At 45.6% G+C, this 21,002-nt stretch overlaps 6 protein-coding genes across 6 annotated transcripts; 1 reads left to right on the top strand and 5 right to left on the bottom strand.

Moving 5' to 3' along the window:
• Positions 1 to 18: 18 nt before the first annotated feature.
• CLUP02_12851 (uncharacterized protein) lies at positions 19 to 4,057 on the bottom strand (the record flags this gene model as incomplete). The annotated part of the gene is made up of 7 exons (XM_049291811.1): positions 19 to 206; positions 269 to 1,330; positions 1,381 to 1,492; positions 1,556 to 1,786; positions 2,358 to 2,381; positions 2,810 to 2,879; positions 3,405 to 4,057. The coding sequence occupies 7 exons, from the start codon at positions 4,055 to 4,057 to the stop codon at positions 19 to 21; spliced, it is 2,340 nt and encodes a 779-aa protein (XP_049148957.1).
• Positions 4,058 to 5,134: 1,077 nt separating this feature from the next.
• On the bottom strand, positions 5,135 to 7,004 carry CLUP02_12850 (uncharacterized protein; the record flags this gene model as incomplete). The annotated part of the gene is made up of 7 exons (XM_049291810.1): positions 5,135 to 5,209; positions 5,503 to 5,524; positions 5,592 to 5,627; positions 5,788 to 5,891; positions 5,979 to 6,168; positions 6,269 to 6,314; positions 6,371 to 7,004. The coding sequence occupies 7 exons, from the start codon at positions 7,002 to 7,004 to the stop codon at positions 5,135 to 5,137; spliced, it is 1,107 nt and encodes a 368-aa protein (XP_049148956.1).
• A 6,912-nt stretch (positions 7,005 to 13,916) lies between these two features.
• Positions 13,917 to 18,169, bottom strand: CLUP02_12849 (uncharacterized protein; the record flags this gene model as incomplete). The annotated part of the gene is made up of 6 exons (XM_049291809.1): positions 13,917 to 15,359; positions 15,439 to 17,030; positions 17,092 to 17,799; positions 17,871 to 17,911; positions 17,976 to 17,999; positions 18,051 to 18,169. 6 exons carry the CDS (start codon positions 18,167 to 18,169, stop codon positions 13,917 to 13,919), a joined length of 3,927 nt encoding a protein of 1,308 aa, XP_049148955.1.
• A 1,029-nt stretch (positions 18,170 to 19,198) lies between these two features.
• Positions 19,199 to 19,468, bottom strand: CLUP02_12848 (uncharacterized protein; the record flags this gene model as incomplete). The annotated part of the gene is made up of 1 exon (XM_049291808.1): positions 19,199 to 19,468. The coding sequence occupies one exon, from the start codon at positions 19,466 to 19,468 to the stop codon at positions 19,199 to 19,201; it is 270 nt and encodes an 89-aa protein (XP_049148954.1).
• Positions 19,469 to 20,331: 863 nt separating this feature from the next.
• Positions 20,332 to 20,487, top strand: CLUP02_12847 (uncharacterized protein; the record flags this gene model as incomplete). Its single annotated transcript, XM_049291807.1, has 1 exon — positions 20,332 to 20,487. The coding sequence occupies one exon, from the start codon at positions 20,332 to 20,334 to the stop codon at positions 20,485 to 20,487; it is 156 nt and encodes a 51-aa protein (XP_049148953.1).
• Positions 20,488 to 20,713: 226 nt separating this feature from the next.
• Positions 20,714 to 20,929, bottom strand: CLUP02_12846 (uncharacterized protein; the record flags this gene model as incomplete). The annotated part of the gene is made up of 1 exon (XM_049291806.1): positions 20,714 to 20,929. One exon carries the CDS (start codon positions 20,927 to 20,929, stop codon positions 20,714 to 20,716), a length of 216 nt encoding a protein of 71 aa, XP_049148952.1.
• Positions 20,930 to 21,002: the final 73 nt, after the last annotated feature.

Raw genomic sequence — 21,002 nt, 5'->3', positions numbered from 1 at the left:
ACAATATTTCAAAAATGATCAGGTTACTAGAGATTTGATGACGCTTGCGATGGGCGGGATGGATGTGAAGAGGACCGTGATTGTGCCGAATAGGCTCATTGACAAGCTTGATAGCGCTGCGGCGCGAGGATCGGTTCGTAAGAGGAGGGCGGTGGCGATGGCTGAGGAGTTGGCTCCGAGTGTGACGCCGCGGGTGATGTAGTCATCTGTTTTCCTGTAAGTTGCTCATGTTCACTTATTTCATAGCTCACAGTGGGCAGCCTCTTACCTTCTGGAATCTTCATCCAGGCCAACATCCGCTGGCCAACTAGCACACCGACAATACCGCTCATAATAGCCACCGCAGCCACGGTATTCAAATCTCCACCCAAGTTCTCCGTTGCAGGCAGAGCCAGCGCAAGCGTCAGACTCCGCGACGCAAACGCGAGAGACCGTTCTGCACTGATGCCGATGGCGAAGCAGATCTTGGGGTACGAGAAGAGGCAGCCTATCGACATGAGGATGTTGGGCAGCACGATCGCCACAAAGTTCTGCTTCAGCTCACGGCGGTATTGGTACATCGGCAGCGCGAGCGATACAATACTCGCGTCAAGGACTGTGCTGAAGATGTCGCCGGCGCCGGGGAGGCGGCCTTCCGGGTTCTTGGCGTGGAGCCAGAGGTATGTGTAATTCGCTCCCGTGCGGAAGGATCGGAGGGTGTCAAAGAGGCCTGCGCCTCGGATGGCGGCGAGAGCCCAGATCCCGAGGACGGAGAAGAGGGCGGTGACGAGAACGGGGTGGAGATATTGCCTCCAGTTTGCGGGGACGGACATGGCGGCGAAGTAGACGAGGAGGATGAGGCTTAGGTGGAGGGGCATGGCGTATCCTGTTGTGTAGTAAAGGGGGATTCCGACAAAGGTGAAGATGGAGGCGTAAAGAACCCAGTTGAGGTGACCGCATATCCAGGCTGCCCAGAGCTGGGAGCGTGGCGGGGGGACGGGGTCCTGTGGTGGGAGAGGTGGTGTTGGCGGAGAGGAGGGGATATCGACGTTAATTTCGTGGACTCTCGCGGGAGAGGATGTTCCTGACGGGAGGAAGTTGTGTGAGGCGTTTTGGGAGGGCGGCGGCGGAGCGAGGGTGTTGAGTGAGAGTGAAGACGGGGCTGCGGAGATGGTGCGGGAGCCCGGGACGGAGTCAATTCGCGGAGGGGTGTCGGCGAGGGGAATCTCGTCGGTCTCGTTGCCCATTTCTTCTGCGCGCTCTGTCATTGCGCGTTTGGATGAGCCGAGGAGGAGTTGGAGGCCGCGGGTGAGGTATGCGGCGAGCGCCATCATGACGATGAAGCCAATGACTGAGGGGTGTTAGGTCCACGAAACATTGGATTGAAGAAGGGGGACTCACTGAAGACAGCAATAATCTTCATGACTTCAACGATGCCGATTGAGGGACTCAAAGGCAACATGATGAACGATGGTGTGAAGAAGATGTTGATCCAACGGAGAGACCATCCCGCCTGAGGTTCATTAGCGATTAGCGACTAGCTTCCAACATTGTCAATCGCATTGCAAGAACTTACTGGCACATCAATGACGGCAACGATTGCTCTCGTCTTGTGGTTTCCCAGTACCAGCTCCGACAGCAACAGACCGAAGAAGAGCAGAATCAAACAGGCCACAGAGGCAGGGAAAGAAACGCCGACGGCGTCGAAGAAGACGCTTACGCCGAAGCAAGCGGCCAGCATGACCATGATGCCCGCGGGCACGTAAAGCCACGAACTGAGGAGTTTCGGAGCCGTCTGGGACGCAGCCTGTTCGAGGTGAGTGAGCTACTTTTACAGAAGGATGAATTTGTGAGTTGGACATACTAGCTTTATCGCTTGGAGAACATCGATAGATGCCTTGAGCCATTGCGGCTCGCTGCTTGGGCGTTTATTCGAAGTCGTCATCGTCGTTGGATCCTGGAATGAGTCTCATTATAATTGGCAAAACTTCGTTCAATCTGTACACAGAATGAGTGTTAATTTAGTCCCATGTGTTTAATCAAAAATCGAACTTACAATCAAGAGAATTCGACTGAAGTGACGTGTGCGACATGAGCAAGAGTAAGTAACAAGGTTCTTAGCTCTCAAGTTATCGCTGTTTGCGTCGGACGATATCGCCGTTGAAATTAGTCAGTCCCCTAGTCGCTTTTCCACCCCAGCGAAATGCTCCGATGCCGCCCCAAGACAATAAGGCAAGGCTTTAAACCGGAAATCGAAGCCACTGGGATGAGCATTCGGCGCCGAAATCTTTTCGTTTCCGGCGGTGGGATTTGCTCGTGATAAGGCGCTTTTTCGAGGCTCCGCCGATCGGAAGCCGAGCCGAGCGGGCGGATCTCACCCGAATGACGACGGTCCACTTTGTCTTTGGATTTTAGCTGTATCTTAGCTTTTATGGAGTGCCCTTCTTTTTCGGATCTCACTTCACAATAGTCAGTCAATGTGAAGTTGTCACGAAACCGTAACTCACATCATGCAGGTCCGAATACCTGGCAGCAACTAGACCGTGATCATCGCTTGGCAACAGTAACGAGGGATGTCCACTTATGTAATGCCATGCATGAGAGCTGAGAGGGTTCCATCGCAGCGCTGTATGCCTGCAAGAATGACGATCAATGGCACCATGTCACGGACTGCAGCAGGAATACTGTGGTTTCCTTGTATTGCAATGATACGGGTTTCTGAGCTAAGGTAATTGCACTTCCTGCCACATACCCTCTCTCAAACCCGAATGCACATGAGCTGAGGCCTTGTTTATGAACTGCGTTGTTCATCTGTAAAGCCGATTCTCACGAAAGCCATGACCATACTACCGTATCCCTTCTCGATTGCCTCCTTGCCAAACATTCCGCTGTCTTGGACCCTGAGAGACTCTTCCGTGACGGTTTTCAGTCTCAAATTTCCAGGCTCTTGTTCAGGAAATGCGACGCCACCAGGATGCGGAATCGGACGTTGGGGGCTCCATTATACATGGTGCATGTTGAATGGTAGAAATGCTCAGTCAGTATGAGGAAATTGACGACATCTCTAAGAAGAGAGCCATTTGCCTGGTGTCTGGCGGTGTACCGAGTGATCTCCACCCAAGTTCTCTGCTTGTCCTCGAAGACTACGAGATCCTTGTTGGGACGCTTCGCAATGCCTGGTTTCTTATTGTTAATACAGGTGAGGTCAATCACGGGCTCGCCCACAGCGGTGCAAGCACTCACGAAGCCGCTTCTTCATCCACTTCCTCTGCTCAGCCTGACTGCCGCCGCGCAGCTTGACAAGAACGTAGAAGTTCTTGATGTCACGAAGGTTCATGATCATCATACTGAGAGAAGGAATGGAGCAAGGACGAGTAGTGCGTCCAGAGACCTGCCTCATGCCGCAAAGGCGGCTCGAATCGTACATGACGCCAATGTTCTCGATACCAGGAACAAAGAGCTCGCGATTTAGATTCCGCTGGGAGTCGCTGTACCAATTCAGGTGACGTCCCCCATTCTCGCTGAAGATAAGGACCATGAGATCCTTATCCTTGCGCACGCCTTCCTCGGGGCTGTAGGACAAGTCGTGGAAGGAGATACCAATTTGGCGCTCAATGTAGGCTTTGAAGTCGGGAAGGCCCTTGGTGAGCTCAGCGAGGCATTTGTATTTCGAGTGTCTGCCGTCTTTGCCAGTGTTGACGTCGATCAGGCCCGGGTCGTTCTTGTTCGCCTTGCAGTCAGCGTAGATGATGGCAGGCTCGAAGTCGATGTACTCGCAAAGGATCATTGCCTTGATCTCATTAGGGAGACGGGGGAACGGGTGGAAGGTGTCGAAGCGAGGCTTCGGCTTCTGGACCTTTTTGCCCTTCGCGACCTGCTTGGCCTTCGGGACCTTCTTGACCTTCTCAACCTGGGGCTCGGTGGTCGAGGTGTTCGATCCCTTGAGGTTGGGCACAGCAGTGCCAGTCATCTTGCTGACGGCAGCGGTAGCACCGGCACTGTTGATGAGAGCCTGGCTGTGAGCGCGGGTGCGGCGAGCCGGACCCATGATCGGCTTGGAGATGACCTGGCGAGGCATGGCTAGTGATGCTTTTGGCAAAGCTCTAGCGAAGCTTTGATGAATGTTAGCAAAGTCGTAGGCAAGAGAGGATATTTTAAAGTGAGGGCAAAGTTGAGAGCGAGAGAGGCACCAGAAGAGAGCTGTACAGCGCGCTTGTCTTCTGTTCCCTCACTCTTTCTTGGAGACTGAGTGAAAAGGCGCAACTGACACCTACTCTCCGTAATTCGACAACGAATTGAGAAAGAACAAAAAGGGAAGGATTGAAAAGGTCAGAGAATATGGGTGTCGCTTGTTGCTTCAGATCAGGGAGACGACTGCCGATGGTCAACAAGAAGAGCGCTGTCAGACCAAAGAGTCGAATTTTGCGACCGCCGGCATAAGACGAGATAAGTGAAGAAATAGAAAACAACTGACTTACTGTTGTGGTAACTGCGTATCGTATGCGAGGGTTCTGCCAAGATGTCTGTAGGCTGTGAAATTATCAGTTAAGACTCTTGCTCAAGCGACTGAAGCCCCTGCGGATGACGCGTTTTCGTATCCTAGTTTGTGCTGATTTTCTCCGCCAAACGCAAGGGCACCAGAAGAGAGAAGATTTCAATGTAGAGAGAAGCATACAGAATACTTCCAATTATCGCGATGACGTGGAAGAGATTGTTTACATACCTAGACGATGATGGTTGGTCTTACTGGAGACGGCTGGAGAATGGCCACCAGAAAGATGTCTGGTGGCAGAAGGTTGTAGGAAAAGAAGACTTCGAGGGTAGGGAATCTAATAGATAGAGAGAAGAGCATCAATGGGGTGGATGGGGGTGTGAGGGCCTCATAAGGCCGGGACGATCTCTTGAATTCTAAAGAGGCGGGTAGAGCTGGTGAAATCTGATAAGGCAGTTGCAGGCTATAAAACTAGCCCCATTAGGCGAGTGCAACTGTCAAGACTATCATAAGGCGGGTGCAGTTCCTAAAAGTTGAAAGGGCAGGTGCAAGCAGGAGTCTTTGCAAGGTAGGGAGGACTATGGAGACTTGATTAAGGTCAAGATCATCCTGGGTCATTGGGGACTCTCAATTTCTTTACGAAGCAAGTACATTTGCCAAAATTCACAAGGCGGGGAAGCCTCCTAGGACTTGATTGAGAGCGGGAAGAGTGATCTGAGCTTCATCTGGCGAGTGTAACTGCCATGAATCACGATAGTTGTCATTATTGTTAAATATAGCACTAGTAGATTTGGCTGGAGTTCATGAATCGTGTGCAGTCAAGAAGGCTTTATCAGCAATGCCGAACTGTGAAGGTATAATATGAAGGTGGGCAGGGTTGTTAATTCTTCGAGAGGCGGTGGAAGAAATTACTTTAAAGTTCTATGAGGCAGGTAGAGTCATCATGCCCATGAAATGAGAACAAAGGGTCGAAGTCATAAATCTGCGGAATATCACAAGGAACAGTTATTAAGCTACAAAGTAGATATCACCAGTAGCCAAATAGTGTAGGTCCTAGACGATAGGTTGTGTGATTTGTAAGTATTGATAGTCCTCATAGCTCAACAGGAGAAACCACTACCCATGATTATTTGGCTTGATATGCTTCTTGCAATTCCTGCCCGCAGATTCAAGCCTATCGGCTTATTTTACTTCGGAGAACTTCTTAGCTTCGGAAGTTTTGAATTTCGACACACTAGAGTAGTATTCTGACAGATTGAGGGTTTTCAAACCTTCAAGAGGGGGATCTCGCAATTTTCTTGTGAAAAAGTCTTTACATCTCATTCAACAATCTGGGTTGTTGTGACATGCTCGAGACCATGTCGCTTACACGGACCTGCCTCTTGACAGCCAATAGTCGAGAACCTCTTTTCATTTCCGCCTAGAAATTGTCTATATGTACATTGAAAGTTGACCATTAATGATATTCTTCCCTCAACAGGAAACCTCGATTTACTTTAGCCAACACGGCTCCTATATCCTTTTCCGCCTCCGGCTGAACGAATTTCAGCAGCCTTTCTTGCTTGAATGCATCCGCTCCACTCTCAAATTCAGTTGCTAGATTTGATTTCATCCAAAGGAACACTTCCTGAAACGCTTTGTTGATCTCACTACAGCCAGCGAGCCCCTCGGAGTTATGTGACGGCTTTCTTGCGAAACTACAACAGTTCTGTACAACCTCTTGTGGTTGGTATTCTGCCGACAGGCAACGCACAAAACCCTGTAAGTTCTCAATAGCGCCCCGATGTTCTAGCTCACCTCTCGACGCGTTTGATGCGACATGAGTACTGGCGTATTTTAACATCTGGTGAAGTTTTGTTTCACAGATAGTACGCAATGCCTTCAAAGTTCCGTTCAAACAAGTGTCGTGTTTCTCTCGAACTCTCAAGAAAGCTTCCACGGCGCCGAAAATAATTTCGTTGTCTCTTCCACTTGCCATGGATCTTGTGTTGGACTTTTCTGAATGTTCATTTTTTAGTGATTGCAAAGCCTTCAAAGCCTCCGTTTGCCCGTGTACGCAGCAGTGGAAGATAAACGGTTCCAGGCTTGTTCCCGGAAAAGTTGGGGTGAAACACAGGTCGGCAAGCCAATGAATAGCTATCCAGTCTCTGGATGTCAAGCCATTTATATCAGCCTTCCTTAGCGTTCGGAAGATGGTCGTGTTGTCTGAGTAAGACTTCAAGATAACGCCTAGGGCGAACTCCACAAGCGGCCGCTTCTTTGACCTTGCGTATTCTCGAGTTGCCAGCAAACTTACATCTCGCAGCAAAGGTGCCAAGGCCACTTCCAGCACCAGGATTGGGTCCCTCTCACCTTCTGCAGCACTTCGGTAGGATGCCTGTCCTGGTGATGAGGTACGAATTCCAAGGTAACGGTAGGATTGGCTTATGACCATTCTTTCGGCGCTTGCTGCGTTGATGTAAAATTCTCCGCTGCGGCCTGGTGTCCGTAGGAATGTATGTGTCGGATTGGAAGTCCAATTCGACCGCGGCATACAGCCGACTGCGCAGGGGCCAATTAGGGGCCCTATTTACGATTATCATAGCCAGCCCAACCTACGGTTAGAACCTCCTTTTTATACCTACGCAAATATCTAAATAGTTCAATTAATCTCTTCGTTAACTACGGTTCGAACTAACTACCTTATAATAGGGATACTAATACTAATTAGTAATTAAATTTTACTATCGTAGATCGGTAAGGTATCTCGTTATATAGAAAAGACGACTTCTTAATACTACACAGGATAGGAGATTCGTACTAATTAACCTTATAAAAGTAAATAAAAAAAGAGGTAATTCTTAAATACCGCACGGAATTAAGTAATCGTAGCCCTTTACTATTTATAAAAGGTCGACGTTTATTATATTAAACTACGCTAGTTAACGGAACTACTTAGGTAACTAGTATTTTACCGTCGCCTTAAGTAGCCTTTTTTACTAAATAACTTCCCCGCGGCCGGCCTACGATTAGAAATTAACTAGCTAAATTAGTAAAAGGAATTCCCCGTACGACGACTACCTACCTAATTAACTAGCATAACGAACGGGCTTAATAATATAATATAAAAGAGCATTACGCGATTAAAAAAAGGGATCTCTAAACGTAAATATTCTTACTTAGTAACAAAAGTGACCCTATAGGAGTTATTAAGCTAAGAGATCTATAATATATTAAAAAGTCTACTACTATGGGGATCTTATAGGTACGCCCTTAAGCCCGCGATCTAGACGACCTCCTCGTAGCTCCCTTAACTACCCCCCGGGTATTACTTAGGAATATAATATAGGGGACGGTTTAACGAGGGAGGAGGGGATTTAGAGGTCCTAATAATATTAAATTAAGAGTATTATAGATCTCGGAGATTAACCTAAAAAAAAGGCGGCTACCCTAAAGTAGTCCTACGACCTCCCGCTAGAGTTATTATTAACTTAAAAAAAAGCTAAAAAGACGAGGATCTAAAGGAAAAAAAAAGAATCCTCTAGAGGGCCGCTAAAGGGCTTTTTTTTATACTAGCTCACGGCGCAAGATTACTAATTTTAAAAAATCGGTAACCGGTAAAGATCCTAAGACTAATTACTATATCTTATTACGGTAATATAAACGTCTACCGCTACTATTATTAAAAAGAACTACTAGAACATACCCTTTTATACTAAATAAAAAGGAAGATCTTAATAAGTATAATAGTTAGCGATCTAAAAGGGTAGTAATAATCGCTAGAAATAGTAAAAACGAGAGTAGTAGCGAGACGGCGAGAGGAAGCGGGAATCTCCTAGACTTTAATAAATTCGTTAAGTAGTAAAAGCACGGATTTACTACGACTAGCGCGCGGATTAAATATATCCCCGTTAAAATTAAACACGCTAGCGATTATTAATACGGGTATAAGCTAGAGCACGACCCTTAGCGAGTTAGGGTAAAAAAGAAGAGGACGAAACCCGATCCTAGATAGAATCCTAATCCCTTATAAATAGGTAAATATTAACCCGGACTATTAGGGGACGTGGATATATAGAATTGCGGATTAGCCTAATAGCGAGCAAATTAACGCGGTATTAATCTATTTAACTAAGGTCTATAAAAAAAAGGGGCTATAAGGGTAACCCCTATTCTACGAGATCGCAGACGACCTTAGCTATTAGCTAGATAAATAGTTCGTAAGCGCAAGCCTAGGAATTATAAAAGCGGTTAATAAATTCCTTTATAAGCGAGGGGTACTACTAGCGTAATTATAATCGTAAGAACCTTACGAAATCTTAGTAGCGACGATTACGAAAGAGGAATTCGTAATATAGACCTAAGTATAAGTCGATAGGGCGTATAATCGCTTTAACAAATTCAAAAAAAGGGTAAACGACCCAGATTTCCTTCCTATAATTACTAACGGCAATCTATCGTTACAAAAGGATATATAGAGGCAAAATATAGTACTAAAAGTATAATAATTAATAATTCTACCTATTTCGATCTATAGCTCGTCGCCGCTACTAATACGAAATTCGGTACTAATCGGTTAGTAAAAAAGGAGGCAGACTACCCGAAGTTACTAATAATACGTAGCGACGCAGGGATCGTATATAGATACCGAAAATCTAGCGGTAAATACGAGGCAGTTTATAAACCTTAAAAAGATCTTCCCAAAAGAGAAATTATACTCTGGGGGGAAGTATAAGGTCTTATAAAAAACCCTAACGATGTTTTACGATTACTACGAAAAAGTTAGAATTAGGGAACATTAGTACTATTCGGTAGTTAATATCGTACTTATAAGCAAAGCCTCTAATTACTATTACGAAGCGGTACGTAATCTCGATCGAAACGACTTTTTTAGTATAATTAACGTAATCCGAAGCCGCTTTGAGACCTATAATAAGAACTTAGAGCTCCTATCTAAGCTACGAGCGATTTTTTTTATATCTATAGCTAGGATAATAGAGGGCAAATCGCGAGTAAAAATCCTCGAAGAGCTTATTAATCGAATTAATAAGCTAGCGAAAACCTAGCTAAATAAGGGGACTAACGAGCGGAAAGTTAGATATCTTTATACCGTAGTCTAGCGCGTTCTAGAGGTAAAAATAACTTTATATTAAGTACCTAAAGACTACGAGACGCTCTACTCGAGGCTAAGATCTAGCTTTAATATTAAGGTAAAAATGCCGCGCTAAACCTACCTCTAGGTATACGACGGCCCTTACTAATAGTATTAAGTCGACCGAACGTATAATAAGAAAGGAAAGGAAGCTAAGTACGGCAATTACTAGTAGGGAATCCTAGATTCGTTAAATAGGTAGAGATTTAACTTGCGAGTAGGGTAATAGAAAAAGTAGTATTTTATTTATAAAAAGGATAGATATTAGTTAAGTAACTACTCCGAAAAAGAGCGTACTAAATCGTACGAATAATATTAAAAATCGAGGGTAATAGATAGTAAAACCAGCCCTTATCAATTTAACTAATTCCTTATTATATATAAGGGCAGATCCGAGGGCATAGAACCTAGCGAAAGTAGCTAATTTAGCGGCCTAAAGTACCCGTACCTTATAGGAGATTCGGAAAATAAAAAAGATCTTACCTCCTATATTAACGAATTAGATTATAACGAAGTCGACGATATTAACTACTCTTTCTTTACCCCGTTAGCCTCGGGAGGATATACGAGGCTAAACAAATAAAAAGTAGTAGAAGCCCTTAATAAGTAGGCTTTTATTTATAAATAGTAAGAAAAGGTCCCTTAGACGACGGATACGGAGGTAGGTAAAAGGACGAATCTAATAGCGCAGAATTCTACTCTCTTAATATCTAAAAAAAAGAGATAGGGTACTAAGTAATTCTAGGGGTAGCTAGAGGGGTCCTTTTTATACTACCTAGATTACTCGAATACTAAGCTCGTATAGGCATTCTATACGAACGAAAGGTACGGCCTAGATAATTTCTATAGGATTATCCTAAATACTAGGGTATCGTAATAATTAATAGGAGGAAAAGGGTAATTCTAAGCGCTATAGAAAATCGTATTAATAACGCTTAATACGTTAATAGCGGGTATTACGAGGATTAGCTTCGGCCTAGGTAAGGAAATCGTTACCCTAGGTACGGTAGAAATAGAAACGTACTTCGGAACGATAACTTTCTATATCCTACCCGTTAATACCCCATTTCTCTTATATCTAAAAGATATAGATCGACTAAGCATTATATTCGATAATACGAGGAACAGAATCTCTAGCCGCAAGCACTTCGAAATAGTCGAACGACAATAGGGGTACGCGTTTATAAGGCTTACTAACGACACGAAGTCAATTAATTACCTAATAAAAAGTAAGCTTAGATAACTATACCGGAGATTTAGCTACTCGTCGGTCGCGAGGCTATATAACCTCCTAAAGCATTTAAATAATAATAATATCGAAATAGGGGCACTAGAGTAGTTAACGAAAGTATACTACTAATACTAAATAAATGCGCAGAGCCCACGCAGATTTAAATTTAAATTACGTAATAAGCTTAACTTTAATTAGGAGATCGTCGTCGATATCTTCTACTTAAATAGTCGACCGGTCCTATATATAATTAACGAGGCTATATTATTCTAAGTAGGGTAATTCCTGCGGGATCTATAAGTAAAAATAGTATAGGTAGCTCTATAAAAAAGCTAGATCGATATATACTAGGGACCGCTAAACGGTATTAGAACCGACGTTAGTACTAGTTTTAAGTTAGCAGAATTTAAAAAAAATGCGACGGCCTACGGTATATAGTTAAAAGTCGTGCCCGTCGAAGCGTACTATAGTATTAAAAAGGTAAAAAGGGTGCACTAGTAGTTAAAAAGAGCGTTTAAAATTATTAAAGAGGAAAATCCCGATTCCGACGATAACGAATGCCTCTAGACAGTACTTAAATGCTATAACGATACTATAGGGCCTAACGGGCTTATACCGACGCTTTTAGTATTTAGAGTATATTTAAGAACGACCTTAGCCTCGCTACTATTACTAGACGTAAGCTAGCGAGCTTAAGTAGTTAAAAAAATAATACGGGCACTGCGCGAGGTAAGTATAAAAAGGTAAGTTAATAAGGTAATTACTATACGCAATAGGCCTAATATAAGGGTTAATTTAGATATGCCCCTAAATTCGGATATACGAGTATAGCGCGAAATTACTTAATAATAGGCTAGGCTATATAAATTAATTTCCGTTAACGAGCGTTCTTACGTAGTCATAAGAGATCGCGACTAGCTACTTAAGGTATTAATTACGGCAATTAGACTATATTATATAGATCCTATCGAGGTAATTTCTAGCCCATAAAAAGAAGAAGAGCCAGGGGAAGCTATATAACCCGCAGCAGAGGCATAAGAAATCATCCTTAACGAAATCGTCATAATAATACTAATAAACGACGAGGAAGAGGAAATTACTAAAAGGGCACTAATACGTCGCAGGAGACCACGACGGTAAGCACTAACGCGGCAATTTATCACTAGCAACGAGGTAATCAACACCTTTTATATAATAAAAAAGAAAGCCGATTTCGAGCTAGTAGTTAAACTACGTAAAAAAGGCATAATTATAACTATTAAAAAGCCGTATAAGGGATTAGATCTTATCGAAGTAAATACTCTGCGCAATCGAGGGGTTTATCGATTTATCCTCTACAATCTAAAAAAGCATATAAACCTCTACATATTTAAATCGCGAATAGTTCGTAAAATTAAAAAAAAAGGAATACCCTAACCGTACGAGAAGTCTAAATACGTAATTTAGGGGTACAGCGACGTTAAAAAGGCGACGCTACTCACATAATCGCCCACTATATAGCGCTATAGCTAACGATTAATAATAACACTAATAGCATCGCTACAGAAAAAAGGATACGAGATTTAGAGCCGTAATATTACCTAGGCATATACCCAATCGGCCACAGGGCTCATAAGGAAAATCCTAGCCTATTTACCGAAGGAAATGGCCAGTAAGTACCCAGAAGGTACGATTATTAAAGTGCTTAAGCCACTATATAGGCTCGTAGAATCGGGCACCTATTAGTAAGCTACCTACTACGATTTTTATATTAATTAATTATTAATAGTTACCTCTACGTACGACCCGTGCTTACTAGTCGCGGAGTACGAAGGCGATTAATTTAGGATCGTTAGAATATAGACCAACGATATATTAGGCCTATTTAATATTAACTTTATAAAGAAGGAGGATAAGGAGCTTTAAAAAGCGGGCTTTATAACGAAGCTAAAAGAGGTCCTTATAATAAATACCCCCCTAGTATTTAATAGCGGGATTCTTATAATCGAAGGGGAAACCGTTATCTTTTAGTAAAAGGGGTAGGGTAAGAAGATTAACCTCGTCGACCCGAACGTAACTAATATTAAGAAGCGGTATAAGGCTAAGCTTATATAAGGGGTATATATTATAAGTATTTATTAGCCCGAGGTAACTTTTAATTACGCTAAAGTAGCATAGGCTATAGATCTAACTAAATAAGACGTCGAAGTACTTAATAAGCGGTTTAAATAGTAATAAACGAATCTCGATCGAGGTCTCGTTTACTACCCAATCGACTTTATAACTAGTAAGCTCTACGTCTTCGTCGATAGGTCATTTGCGAATAATAACGACCTCACTTCGTAATTAGGGTATATTATTATCCTAGCTAACGAGAGTATAGGCGAGAGCGAATTTACTATATACGGTAATATAATCTATTACTTATTAACTAAAAATAAGCGGGTAACGAGAAGTATACTAATATCGGAGGTTTATAATATAGTTAACGGCGTTAACCTCTCTTATACGATTTTAACGACGCTAAGGAAAATTACTAATCGAATTAGCCTTCTACTTATTCTAACGGTTATTTATACCGATTCCTACTCGCTATACGAATACCTCGTTAAATTAGGAACGACGAAGGAAAAGAGGCTTATAATCGATATTATAGCCCTTAAGTAATCGTATAAAAAGCGCGAAATACTTAAGATCCGTTAGATTAATAATAAAAATAACCTCGCAGACGCTTTTATAAAAGTAGTACTAAATAAGGGATTAGAGTAATTCGTAGGTAATAAAAAAGTTACCATACGAATAGAGGGATAGGTTATATAAAAAGAATAGAGAAAAGGGGGAAAAGGAGACGACTTAGCAAACGGGCCCGAGGTCGAATTATACCTCTAACCGTAGCAGTTAAATTAATAAAAAAAAGAGAAAGTCAATATTAGATTAGAAGTCTAATTCGACCGCGGTATATAGCCAACTATATAAGGGCTAATTAGGGGCCCTATTTACGATTATTATAGCTAGCCTAACCTACGGTTAGAACCTCCTTTTTATACCTACGCAGATATCCAAATAGTTTAATTAATCTCTTCGTCAACTACGGTTCGAACCAACTACCCTATAATAGGGATACCAACAGTATGAACTGTCTGATGCGACAGCTGAATCGTCCAATCTGGATTCGCGCGCCTGATCCGATGCCTTGAGTCCAGTCCAACCCTTTGCTGATCATCTAAAATCTCTATCAATGGACCGCAATACGTCTGCATGATGCGACAGAATGTTGGCCAGCCGTTTTCTCCAAGCACAATCCTGCGTGAAGCGACGAAATGATGGCTGAATTCTCCACGTTTCTCAACCTCCAGCTGGTCTGGTAGCGCAATTACTTCCCGCAACTCTTTTAATCGTAATGATGAGATCCTTTGAGACCCGACAATCCATTCTAGAATTCTTTTGGTCTCTGATAATTCTTTGGGCGTACTAAAAACTTTAAGGTCTTCGAGAAATTTGATATAAATTTCTTCAACCTCTGGCGGTGATGCAGTAAGCGAGGCAATCAGCCCCTGGACTGTAAACCCTCTCTTGTTTTCGATCAAGAGCAAAAGTTTTCGAAGAACCAAGATGACCCAGAGCATCACGCCATTTGCGTGAGTTTCTAAGTACGCGCGTATTTCGCCTAGCGTATCCTCCTGTATCTTGAGGTTGTCATTGGAAGACTGGATTTTCTGAGACTGAGAGTCAGTTGAGACGTTGGAGTTTTCGTAGAAATTCGCCGGGTTGTCGTCTGAGTCGGAGGAGACTGCGTTGTGCCAGGCCACTCGAAGTTTCTTGATACCGCCTCCAATCATGATGGAAATATCTCGGTGGTTGTACTGCTCCATCTTAATCTCCAAGCAATTATTCAGCTTTTTGGAGATGACGGATTCAGGCCTGCTCAGCAAGACGAAGCGGAGGCGGCTGTTCCAGGCACTCGCAATCTCGGTAAATATCTGCAGTAAATCAAAATTTTTGTGCGCTGATTTGAGACTGGATGATCCTGTCACGCTCTCTGACTCGTCTAATGCGTCGATCACTGCGAGTGTTCGGGGCGTTGAAGGGCTGAGCGCGAGTGTCGTGAAAAGGTCTGACAGCTCCGATAGCAACCAGTCGTCATCCTGCCGTTCAGCATCGAATCTTGCTCGATAGATAGCTGTCGCAGATTCGAAAGTCGTCTTGCTTGAGCTTAGGATGTTGAAAATAAGAGCGCGCAGCATCGAAGCATCTTTGGCGCCAAAATCAGGCCCTCGGGCTGAATAGAACCAGTCACATACGAACGGATCGTCATCAAGATCGCCGTTTGGAACATCCCTTTGAAGACGCCGTTGGATGTTCTTCGCTAGAACCGATTTGCCGCTTCCCGCTTTACCCATTATCAACAAGACTTTACCAGAAGATTTCCACTCCTGGAACTCTTCAGTTTCCCAGAGCCACTGGTTGGTGGCAGGCAGCGGATCTGCGACTTGATCTCGCCTTTGGTGCATGCCATCGAACCGCAGGCTTTCAACGCATTCTATCTGCTGTTAGGGCTCCAAGTTCGTTGTATAACACTCAAAACCCAGGGATGTATATACCTCACCACTCCGTAGTTTCGTCCACAATGAGAGCATTCGACATGACCTCCGCCCATCTTGACTCGACGCCAGTGCTGTCTTTGCGAGAATCATCAACGCAAAGGAGAGCTCTGACACCATGGCCAAGCTTGGCGATCCATGTGAGCAGTCTCATACGAGCACTCTGGGATTGAAGCTCGAGACCGTCGAGAATCAGCACGACGCATTTGCCATCCTTCCTGATATCCTCCAGACAAGCGCTCATGACAGTAGCAACCTTGGAAAAATAATCCTGAGTGAGACCTCTGATTTGACGATACCAGGAAGTGATCGTTTCCGGCACAGGCGAAGCAGGATCGACGCCGTTAGCACTGGGCTTGAAGGAACTCTCCGGCTCCCCGAGGGCTGAGCAAATTGAATTGAGAGCTTCTCTTTCTATTGGAGAAAGCCGCACAAGAATCTCAGCGAGCGAAGACTCGGGCCCGAGTTGCCCGCGAAGGAGCTGTGCGACAATGCACCAAACAACCTGTGCTTGATTCATTTGCTCACGACCAGATGTTGGTGACGGATTCGCGCCGGCCTCGAATGTCGCAAGGGAGAAGAACGCCACAACCGGTGACTCTTCCTTGCTGAGGAGCTTGCCTGAAGCTACTTGGAGTCCGATACCATTTGCGGCCGAGAATGAGTGAAGACCTTTCCGAAGCCACAACACTCTTGAATCGTGTTCACTCTCTCTTGGCTTCGCGCACCATGACTGTGCCAACTTGCAATAACGAAACCACGAGATGTCATCGTTCGTAAGATTTGTTTGAGCCGTCACTCCATATTCCATAAAATGCCTCCAAACTGCTGCTGTCTTCGCAACTATGTGAATAGCTTCTTGGAGTCCAAAAGCTGCTGCCACATCGTCAGGTTTGAGGATGATCTCAGTGGTGTCTGCGCCCGTTGCTAACTCCATAAGCCGCCCCCGTAAGGTATCTGAGAATTTTCCGGTCAAGACCCATTTCAGACAAGTTTTCGGATTCTCATGTTGGAGCTGCTGGATGTGGTATATCAGGCGAGAGATATTTGAGTCTGCACGGTCCCCTTCGCTGCCTTCGAAGTCTATTCCGTCGATTACGATCACAAGAGGGCGTCTTTGCCGCGAAGCAGCATGTCGAAAAATTTCACCTAGCATGCGATGGAATAAGCCGGCTCGGGAGACTTCGGCTCTAGATATTTTGAGCTCGTGCCCAAAGGTGCAGTTCATTCGCGTCAGAAGCTCCGGTCCATCGGGATACCGAAGCAAGACGTAGGCCAATCCACCGAGGATTGTTGACGTTGTGATGGGTGATATTGGATCGTTTTGAGGATCTTTGCAAAAGAAGTAAGCCGTGATATCCGCTCGATCAAACCTAACAGGCGTAAGAACCGACAATGAGAACATGGAATGGCCGAGCCCAGTCTCATCGTCGACGAAGATAAACGGCTTTCCTTTTTGTTCCTGCAGATCACTAGCAAGTCTGCTAGAGTTGAAAGATTTTGCCGAGCTCTGGTATCCAAAGTGGCGTTGAGATGCTGTGTTTAGATTGGGATGGATGGAAGACAGGTTGGAGAGAAACCCGGAGTCGCCGAACTCCGGCAAGTTCAATACATGACCTAAAGGCAATATGGTTAGCTCCAGTCTCAAGTTTCTACCGCAACCAAGGTTCGTGCGTACTGCCACCGGAGAGGTGCTGTTGGGATGGGAGCTCGTCTTCCAATTGCAAGGATCGAATATCAGCTGGCCCGAGAGAGATAGCGCCATTCCCTGTGCGGGAAATGGTTAGCGGAAGTAATCTTTCTTGAATTTGGGATTCATACGGTGTACGCATACCAACAATTGTAAAACCTCTGCTTCGAAGTCGGTCAATCAGATGAAGATTTTCACCCAGCACATGGAACACTTTTGAGTTAATTTCCTCAAGAACCTTGAGCATAACTCTGAAGCCATCCTCTAGGTTTCCCGTCAGGCCTATGTGGATGACAAGCATTCGAGTGCCTAGTTCCGCTTTGGCATCGGATAAACGGTTCGTAATGTTGGCCAGCTCAGTGTCATCCGCATCTTGTATCCTCACGGCACGAGCGAGTTTCCGAAGCGGGTGTTTCCGGCTCTTCTTGTCCAGCTTTTTTAAAAGCTGTTTCAGCTCCTCCGCGATTGTGTTCAGTATCTCGAGCTGATGGATAACCGCAGGTGTCTGTAACCTGGGCTCCTCTCTGACGAGACTAGCCGTCTGCGAGGTGACTTGGAGTAACACGGAGATTTCGTCGAGCCTTTTTGGCGCGTTCTTTACTCGTTCTCGGGCTTTTTGAATTTCTTGAATGGTCTTCAGCAGCGCGCCAATGAGGCCGACAACGCTCGCGGCGGTCCCTATCGCGTCTGCCTGTTCTCAGTTGTGAGTCTGCTGTCGCGGAATGAGGTTGCACCAAGCTCTGTTTTCGGCGAACAGGGCTACTTACCATGTCTTTTGGTGTCAATGGTATTCGTTATGGTTCCTGTTCTTGTTCATGGATAGAAAACTTTGACCGGGCTGGCAGTGAGGTATTGAGAGAGTTGGGCCACACTTCGGTTGGACCGCACCTCGGCGGCTAGAGAACCACACAAGCGATGCAAGGCGTACTTCTCGTCCAGCGAATCACGGCTGCAGATCAACGAGCAAAAAAGCCTTGTTGCCCAGCATAACGCGACATCGAGGCAGAATCTCCCATCGCCTATGGCTCTGCATATCGGAGCATGTCCCCACATCTATCAATGCCATTTTGCCAGGTAAGACTTCATACCGACGCAGTACCTAAATCACGGAGAATCAATCCTTTCACTGCCAATCGTAGGACAGCCACTGGACAGTCACCTTGTATAACTATCGCCAAGGAAACGACTGGAGTTAGAAATAGGTTTCCTTGCTCAACTGTAATGTTGTTAATTTTGAATATGAGCCGCGCCTATTCATGTAAGTTTTGGGAAGCACAGGTCCGCTCAAGGCGAGAAGATGAAGTTCTGACTTCAGGGGCTCTCGGTTCGGAAGCGGGATGCGCGTTATGGTAGCTCAGGCACACCGAGAACTGGCTTCGGAAATGTCAAAACCCGCTCTCCAAACGATCGCCGACGGAGGTGATTAGATACGATCAATCTGAACGATAGCCGGTGGGTTGCAGCTTCATCAACAATTGGTACTCTTCTTCTCTACCATCCTTGGAAAGACGGGCGGCAAACGGCGAGTCCAATGATAAGAAGTTTGTCATTGGCATCAAATCCAAAGACGTTGGCAGACAAAAAGCGAGGCTAAGCCGTGAATGGAATCGGGATCCATTTGCATCGCTTTAGCAATTGCCAGTGCGGGACGTGCGGATAGATGCATATTCAGATAAGGTATGGGTACGAAATATTCGGGTGGATAAATACCGCAACGCGTCCCCAAGCTTCCTTTTCTCTCTTCTTATTTTTCTGGCCTGTCAAACTCCTGCCAAACAAGACATCGAGCGCTTCACTCCGCGACAAAATTCTTAATCTGAAAGACAGATTGAGTCGAGAGCGCGCCAGAGGTAAGCAAGTCGAGAGCGCTCCGCAACAGCGCCGGGCCAGTCTACTACACCAGCCGTGTTCTCCCTGCTCCGTGACAGTGATCAACGTGACCAACCTCCCCAAACCCGGACTTTTTTGTGCCACTTTGACCTTTCAAATGGTTATTTGGCTTTCACAGGGTCCGGAGATTGACGACACGGGCGTGATCATATTTCTACCCGAAATACGTACACGTCCCGCGCTTTCAAAAACTAGATCCCTCGCCTTATAAGCAAAAGTGCTCCTTCGTGAGCTCCGATGTGCCGTGCAGGAAATCTAGGTAGCGGCGCGTACACACAGTGACTATACTCTGATCTGAATCTTTTTGCCTGCCGTAGTAGTGATGTGAGGAAGACGGTGCCCAATTCCGGTGCTGATGGGGACGTCTTCCTGAAGAGTTTGGGTTCCAAGAGCCTTGGACTTGAAGAGGTATCGGGCTTGGGGTTCCTACCTGGATGCCTAGACCGCAGGCCAGTAGATACAAAAGAACCGTCATTTGCCAGCAAGTCAGACAAGCCAGACACTGTGAGACGGACTCTTACCGAGAGTGAAATGCGTGAGTAGGTTGGCTTGACGCCATCAACCACGACATCACATCTCAAAGCCTCTCCAGAAAGAAGCCGCGCCCGATCCTCAGACTCAACCCCCAGCAACGCCCATCATCCCCTGCATCTACCACGTCGAATGAGACCAGGAAGGCAACCGCGACCCAAAGACACCTCATCGGTGAATAACATAGACTTGTATCTAAATCCGAAGGCGGATAGTCTCCCTCATGGTCGTGGACTTGCATCCCAGCATAATCTCAGCGACACCACACTGGACGATCATCGACAAAATCCCCAAATTCCTTCTGGCAACCTCATCACCAACGGCACGAATGAGGCCTTTATATACCGATCACCCACTCTCCATCCATCCTGGAGACACGCGTTCGGGGTAGGCAAGTACCTACTAAGCTAAGACTGACCCTCTTCTCCTTGTATCGGCGACAGAAGGAGTCATCACAGCATAGATAGCTGCATTGGGTGGGACCCAGGATCTATACATCATTCATCTTAGCGTTTCTTCCGAAGAAGTTCACGACTGTCACGTAAGATGATCTCCCAAGGCATGGACTAATCAACAGCTCTCTGGTAACGACCCTAGATTCCATGACTAGACCACCTGTGGCGTCAACGTCAGATATGTCAACTAGCAGCCTGGATTGCAGTAGACGCGTCGATGGTGCTTCGTAACGACAACCAGATGAACCGGAACAGCGAGCTGCTGGCCCAGCGAAGACACAAGCACACATGGCATCAGAAATCACGGTAGAAATGATCATGAGAGAGAAATGTGTTTTGATTGCCACTCCAAATGCTCAGACAACTATCTAGCCCACCAGTTCCGGTCCATGACACTCTGCCCGTAGACAGTAGATGCCACATTGAGGACCACCCCAGTCCGAAAGCCATCCAGCCCATCCAGCGATTCTCTCCCAAAACGGTTTTTTTTGCGTTATTTTCTTGTTGATGTGAGTACCAATAGAGGCCGCTCGCTCTCCCAGCAACCCAAGCCAAGCCAGCTCATCCAAGAGACCTGCGCCACCTCGCAAGGCAGACGAGACACTCAAAGAGCCGGGTCAGGTTGGGCCCAAGAGAGCCGGAAAAAGCGTAATGATACTCGGGTATTTCTGCGGTTGTTCGTCGAGCCTGCCTTCTCGCAAGAAGCAGGGCATAGGCGTAGAATGCGTAACGGATCATGTCGAAACCTCCGTTTTGAGTTCGGGCGCCAAGAAGCAATATCTTGGCTTTGTCAGTCGACCGACGACAAACGCTCCTCCTCCTACCCCGGACGGAGGGCCTCCAACCAAATCTTCCCCTGCCAAAGAAAATGCACGACGATGAAAATCGTGCTCCGACAGACGCCGTTGGATGCCAGCCACCCCGTCGCCCTCCGTGTTATATCCCAACATCAGTCGTCTCCGCGATCGATTGATTAATACTCAAAAGACACCGCGGCGCATGAACCAGAGATGAGGTACCGAA

Source organism: Colletotrichum lupini, chromosome 6 (genome assembly GCF_023278565.1).
Source record: "Colletotrichum lupini chromosome 6, complete sequence".
Classification (NCBI taxonomy): domain Eukaryota; kingdom Fungi; phylum Ascomycota; class Sordariomycetes; order Glomerellales; family Glomerellaceae; genus Colletotrichum; species Colletotrichum lupini.
This window is presented reverse-complemented; position numbering and strand designations above follow the sequence as displayed.